Genomic DNA, 7,433 nt, shown 5'->3' with positions numbered 1-7,433 from the left:
CGAAGCCCAATCCCAACATAATGACATAATAATTAAGTGTGAAGACAGGAATTAGGTCCCTAGTAACCATGAGGACTACTCTTAGAAAACTGAATGTTACTTTCACATATTTGAATAACAAACCCAGGATTTACCCGCTGGCAATCAATGCTTATTTTCACACACAATGCAGTAATCTGAATTGAGTACCATACATGATTCTGCAATATCTGTACACTATTACAGTACGTTATGCATTCCATAGCATTTTCATGAGCAGAACTATATTAGTGGCAAAGCGGCGCAAATTTTTCGTTCATTTCAGTTATTACACTCACTACTGCCTAAATACTGTCATAGCAATTCATTCATTGTAATTACATTTTGTTTCTATCAAAACGACTAGAATGAAGCCAAATTGGCAAATGTATTTCCATGAACTTGGTTCATAGAAGTAATTCATATACGTCAATAAACGAATACATAATTTACTTTTCATAATAGTTATATTCATTAAGTTGTTCATTTAGGTTTAAGTACATTTATATATACACAATGCTTCAGAAATACAAGAAATACAGAAATGTCGTCGCTCTTAGAACAGCATATAATGTCTTATACTTGTCACATATTCTCCACTTTAAAGGGGGATGCGTAAAGATCGGTCTTTTTCGCCTATTAAAGTCATTATTAATGAGCATTCATGAAAGCAAGTAAATGTCATAAATGTGAAGTTAAAGCTTTAAATATTGCATCTGTGTATGATGTAGAAAGTCACAGAAAGAACTCCACAAATAAAGCATTTTTTCTCTCTTTTGTCAATTTAGACGTTTTCTAATGCTTTACACCAATTTTTGTATGAAGCGTTCAATAACCCATATACATCTAAACATATAAAAGCGAAATACAGATTCGTTAACACATTCACTCAATGATCAACCCCCAGCAAAAAGCACTTAAGCTAGAAGCATGAAATGTGAACAGTATGTTCATTTTATAATGTAGAGGCGTACTGAAACCGGATTTTGCAAAAATCGAACTCTAAGGAGATAAATAAGGAGGGGTGGACAGAATTTACACACTGATCAACAAGCAGAGAAAACCACTGATGCTTAGAACCATGAAATTTGGGCATTAGGTTCCTTTTATAATGTACAGACGTATTAAGAACGGATTTTACAAAGCCTCAAAGGGTACCTGGGGGATTTACGCACTGATCAACGCGCAGCGAAAACTACCATAGCTAGAATCATTACGTTTGGTCAGTAGGTTCATTTTGTGATGCAGATGCATACTATGAACATATTTTACAAAATTCGAGCCCTAAGAAGTTACATAGGTTTACCCTTTAATACTTGAACTTTGAATTTATACGACATATTTGCTTTCATGAACACTTTCGGTTTTCATGACAGTCAATAGGCTTAAAAAAATCTTTACCCACTTCCTTTCTATCAGATTTGATTTTTATTTTACATAAGATTGACCTACGCTTCATAAGATCTATGAATTTAAAGAAAAAAATAACTGAAAATAGCTTAATAATAAGTATACAAATTGTCAGTCCTTGTAATATTAACAATCCAGAATAAATTCTTGATTAACCTTTCTTGAATTCTACATGTCAAGGTCACCAGTTAATGAAAAATTTACACTAGCAATATCATTTCGAAAACCATAAGAAATTGAATCAGATCATTCAATAAACAATGCATTCATATATCAGCAAAAAATAAGGAATATACAATAGGGATGGCCACAAAGTTCCGGTTCCGGCGGAACTGGTTCTCGGAGATCCGGTTTTCAGAACCGGTTTCAGACCTGGATCCGAAAACCCGGTTCCAGAACCTGATCTTAGGAACCGTTCCAGACCTGCATCCAAAAACCCGGTTCCAGAACCGGATCTTAGGATCCGGTTCTAGACTTGGATCCGAAATCCCCCAAAGACCCGTAAAGGAGGCACAGTTCCCCTTCAAAAAAAAAAAAATACAAAGAGGACCATGCGCTTGTGCCTTCCCCGCCCAGACCCGCTTGTGCCCCCCCAAAAAAAATGTTGGTCCACCAGTGGGTGTTTAGCCAAATGAGTTTGCCAGTTTGCGTGTTTAACCAATGAGTTTGCTAGTTACCGCCTGGGCGCCTGCCTGTCCCTTCCACTATTTCATCTAGCACACTGTTCACAGCCTGCTCGGGTTTAGCGTAGGGATGGTCACAAAGTTTCGGTTCCAGCGGAACCGGTTCCAGACCTGGATCCGAAGAACCGGTTCTAGACCTGGATCCGAAAAACCGGATCCGTTCAGACCCGAAAACTGGTTCCATTAGGAACCGGTTCTGGCCATCCCTAATATACAATGCATAGCTATCATCATTGGTATATATGCTGGTACCAGCATTTCTATTGGTATATACGTGAAGGACAAACTCTTTTTTCTGTGATTTCGTGAGTAGCACAAACATCCTATAATATATTATATCAGCAAGAAAATAAAGGACTTACAATGCATAGCTATCGTTACTTCTATCAGTACATACATGACAAGGATAACAGTTAGTGCTTCATTACTTTCATGAGCACCACTGAAATTTGACGAAGCTCCATCAAATGTTAATGCTTGAACTTCAGCTTCTATTTCATACAATCTGTTGACGCATTTACGCGTAATATTTGCAGGTTCACTTCCATTCAAAAAATCTATGAAGTAATATGCACAAGGAATTTTCCACGAATCGTTCAAAGCCACAACCATATAGACCGCAGGGTTTTTTGCTTCTGGCATACTTTCATCACTCACTCCAGTACCGCAATCTACGTAACCCGACAATTCTTCTCCAGCAAATTCGACATGTTGTTTTATTGCCATATCATCTACAACTAATGACACTTGAATGCATTTGTTCTGTTGTTTTGCTATTTGCACCTTTTCTTTCATTGCATTGAAGGCTTCTTCACATAGTCCAGGATTTCCACTCACTGAAGAGTACCATTTTCTTAAAGTCCGTGGGTGCGGTAACACACAGTTAAATGTTTTACGAACATACGCATATGCAGCTGGGGAATAGAAGTCAAGTGTTAACGCAAAATTTCGGAGAGCCGGATCAAATTTTTTGTTACCCGACGGACTCAAGAGCGACTTCATCACTGCAGTACCTTCAACACTGAGAGGTACTGATTTTAACATTTCTAAAGTAACTTATGTTATCACACACTTCTCTCTAAGATTTTGCACAATATTCTGAATACTTGCACATTTTTCTCTAAGACGTTTTTTCTTCAAGTGCAATGCTTTAATCTTTTTTCTTGATTCCATACATTTGGTTTCTGTTTCAAACAACTTCCTTTTCAAAAGTTTTTTTCGTGGTGTTAATTCCGTTCCACTGCAAGAAGGGTCAAGTGACTGCGTATCAACATTAGAAACACCATGGGAAGGCTGCTTTAAGACAGGTAGAGTTGTGTTACACGACTCCAACACCATATTACGATTGTCGACTTGTCTGGGAATTAACTTGCTTGATTGAATAATCTCACTCTGAATGCTCTAATCTTCAAAATCTACACATCGGACGTTTGGAGATTTCCACTTTTTTTGTTGCCTGAAACAATGAAACAAAAATCACTGAGTGTTGATATTTTTTAAAGAAATAAATCAATACATAAAAATTATAATTACGTCTATAGAAGTGCCACGATATTTTGAGAAATTTCCAAATTAAATTTATGTTTTGTAAAATAAATGGTTTTATTGTTGGAAGTTCACTTCCGATACTTTGTGCGTTCAATTACGGATATTTTACGAGCACTTTTTTTTTTTCGAAAATGCAGCTTTATTTACTCATGTATTTTTCTAAAATCTAGTAAAAATCACTTTCAATGAGGTCAGCTTAGTTGTATCAATAATATACTAACCAAAATATCAAAAATCCAGGTGAGTTTTAAAGGGTCCAACCCGGAAAAACCTGGTGCTTTTTCTGAGGATGTGAATGAGTGATGAAAGAATTGGTGAAATGAGAATGCGGGAGGAAACTGCAGTGTACTCCGCTAAAAGAAATACAAAGCTCCAACCTATACTGAAAATGTAAGATATGTGTAAAAATTTGGTAGAACCGTCTGCTAAAGTGAACGTGAACCCATTTACAAATAACTTTTTTTGTACAGAATAACGATAAATAAGTGATGAAAGAATTGGTGAAATGAGAATGCGGGAGGAAACTGCAGAACCCGAGGAAACCTGAGAGCACCTTGTTGTCCACTAAAAGCTCAAGTTTGAATTGGACATGGTTTGAACTAGGCACCCTACCTTTAAGAGTGCCCTACCACTGAGCTACGATGCCCTACTCTTTCGCTTAATAGAAAGTAGTGGCGTTAAGATCGACTAGTGTTGCTAGTGTTGCCAGTGTTCTTCAAGAAAAAATATTCCAACACAGTTAAAAAATTGCTACATTATTATGATTTACACTGTCAACTCTGTCGAAGTGTGAAGGACCTCAAATGTCTTATAAGCGTGTAGTGGGTGAGAGTAGTCGGAGTAAGACGTGTTTAACCCCCACTATTGTTTATACGTATAAATAATGGTGCGGACCCCCAGTTTGCGAGCTCTCTAATTTGTAATACGAAACCATAGGCAATGCTGTATGTGAGAAGTGCGTCAACTTCACAACAACCCTGCGAAACTTGCCAATAAGTAACTTTTTGGTCCTTTACATTTTAGAAAATACTACACTTACTAATGGTACACATATGATGGACTAGTTATGTACGCCACTGCCATATATTGTATTACTTGTCATATTTTTCAGCGCTCTGCTCTTGAGGTATTTAACTCAGTTTAATCCCTCAAATGGTGCAGATGAAAGAAAAGTGGAAGTCAAGAAAATCTGTGGAAGGCAAACTTGGAACAAGTGCCTAAAAATTACCGTAGATTTTGAACAATACCAAATGCAACAACCCTTTACGTTATCCGTTCTACGCTTTACAACACTAAATCAAAAATTATTATTTTTGAAGATAATTGTAACGCCTTGACTTTTAACTAAAAAATACCACCAATACAAACATATATATATAATACTGTACATGAAATAGTATTATAGGGTTTATTCAAGCAGACGGTTCTACTAAATAGAAAATTGATAGGTGAAACATTTTTCGTGAGGGAATGCAAGTGTGAATATAAGTAATTACTGGAAGTGCACAGCATATTGAAATGAATTTTTAGTTATAGTGAAAGTATTGTATGTGTAAGTGTCCTCTTCCACTTATGCGTATACCCTCTGTCGCATACGCGCCTGCTCCCTACGGAAGCACCCTCTCGCTGCCTCTCGGGCCCCCTTGCTGCGCTTCTGCTCAGACTCGGTTGCATGGCGGCAAGGTTCTACAACATAGGTCCCCCTCCCATTTAGCTGTAATAAAGACAGAAAACGTGCCCGGCGGGGCTCTAACCCGCATGCACTCCCTGGCGATCGCTCGACAATACTCTGTGAATTAAAATTTAAACTTTGGTACAGAAAGCAACCAACCTAGGTACTAATCTTTATGGGGGACCTGTGTTCTAGAACATTCCCTAAAAACTGCAGTGCATAAAACACGAACTTCGGTAAATGTTTAGCATTGGGGGGCCAAGAATTTCAAAATACAACAGACTTCTATTTACAGGAGACATGAGTTGATAATGGTGTTCAAGTAGTCAAAACAGTATCGTACAGAATTTTATGTAGGCAGTATGGGAACTGTTCCAACTATAAAGGTAAGTGATAGTGATTGCGCATTTCATGTCGAGAACAGAACATAACGAACCCCTGCGGGCCTTCTCACCTGTTACTACTACTACTACTACATATGCTATGGATCCTAATTTAAGGTATGAAACCATACAACGACCGGAATGAGACCGAATCGGAATAAAATATCGAAAAAAAGTAGGTGAAAAAGCTGCTCCCCGAAGCTTAAACAATAGCCCTAACTTGTGCTAGGTGGCCACTAAATGGCACAAAGGGAGGGTTTTAGAACACAGGTCCTCCATATAGGTTAGTAGCAAGGTTGGTTCCTTTCTATACCAAAGTCTAAATTCTAATTCACAGAGTATTGCCGAGCGAGCGCCAGCGAGTGCAGGCGGGTTAGAGCCCCACAGCGTACGTTGATTTCTGTCTTTATTGCAGCTAAATGGGAGGGGGGCCTGTATTCTAGAACCTTGCCCAGTTTTTATGCCATATGTCCACACTTTACCTATACAGAGCCCTCCTGAAGTCAATTTACAATTAGTAATGGAGCTCCTAATTCAGTGTACTCCGCTAAAAGAAATACAAAGCTCCAACCTATACTGAAAATGTAAGATATGTGTAAAAATTTGGTAGAACCGTCTGCTAAAGTGAACGTGAACCCATTTACAAATAACTTTTTTTGTACAGAATAACGATAAATAACGCGCGACTTGTATGAGAGATATGTCTATTGCTGCTTTTAACACTGAGTGAGGATTATTTTATTCAGTAATTGACATCATTAGCAATTTTTAACATAGGCAAAGTAGGCCTACTCCCTCCACAACCATACAGTTTCCTTGCCAAGGTGTCACAGAACACTTGTAGGTTCTATAATTTTGGCAAAATTACCAACAACTCATAAACATACAATTTAATAAATAAGCAAACTTAATAAGAGTTTGACAATTCTCTAGGTAGTAGTCTTTACGAGCTTTTTGACAGTATAAATGCAATGCATATGCCTATTCACCCAATATTATTACAAGTACACAATCGCTTTTTATTATTTATTTAAACCTTACAGGAAAGAAAATAACTTACCTTTGAAATATTATGAAATTCCAAAGAAAGTTTATTCATTCGGCATAAATTTCTCTTCAAACACAGATAATCAACACATAACCCAAATATACATTATCATTATCTATTATTCCCTTCACAATATGGCGGATCGATTCGATTTTTGCGAGTTCGATACCATCAAAGATCTCGCATTAGGGCACCTCTAGGTCTATATATTATCTCAATGGGGGAAACACGAAGACAAGCATTCAGATAGATAAAAACACTTTTCATTGTGATATAAATATTTCCTTTTCTCTGTTTTTCAAACAGGTGATTCATTATGCTTCAACTGAATGAAAGAATGCTGAAATTGCATTTCAGCATTTAAAAGGCAACTGATCTTTACAAGGACGACTAACCTATAATTCTACATTTCCTAGATTATTTTTTCTTTTTCCACTGTGAACTACGTATTATCACCGCCATTATGCAACATAAACATTATACAGGATGTTACACTCGAGGAATTTTAATTGATTGTATCAATGCACAAGCAATTGATGAAGACGATGGAGGTGAACGAGATAACAATGATAATCTCATTGATTTCTAATTAAAATAAGTCTGAATTGGCAAATTACAAAAACGTTCTTGAATTTCATACTGACGTCTAATGTAAACATTAAGTTTGAATT

The 7,433-nt window shown here is 37.1% G+C and overlaps 1 protein-coding gene across 1 annotated transcript; it reads right to left on the bottom strand.

Moving 5' to 3' along the window:
• Positions 1-863: 863 nt before the first annotated feature.
• Positions 864-6,989, bottom strand: LOC145690406 (uncharacterized). The gene is made up of 2 exons (XM_081765252.1): positions 6,775-6,989; positions 864-3,567 (listed from the first exon to the last, which is right to left on the bottom strand). The coding sequence occupies exon 2, from the start codon at positions 3,153-3,155 to the stop codon at positions 2,445-2,447; it is 711 nt and encodes a 236-aa protein (XP_081621378.1). The 5' UTR covers positions 3,156-3,567; positions 6,775-6,989; the 3' UTR covers positions 864-2,444.
• Positions 6,990-7,433: the final 444 nt, after the last annotated feature.

This window comes from Thermobia domestica, chromosome 7, assembly GCF_964235325.1.
Source record: "Thermobia domestica chromosome 7, izTheDome1.hap1.1, whole genome shotgun sequence".
Taxonomy (NCBI): Eukaryota; Metazoa; Arthropoda; class Insecta; order Zygentoma; family Lepismatidae; genus Thermobia; species Thermobia domestica.
The sequence above is the reverse complement of the archived record's forward strand: the minus strand, read 5'-3'. Positions and strand labels throughout refer to the sequence as shown.

What these genes read in the sequence shown, in the direction of transcription:
- LOC145690406 (XM_081765252.1), bottom strand. Translation starts at nt 3,155, where the DNA reads ATGTTAAAATCAGTACCTCTCAGTGTTGAAGGTACTGCAGTGATGAAG.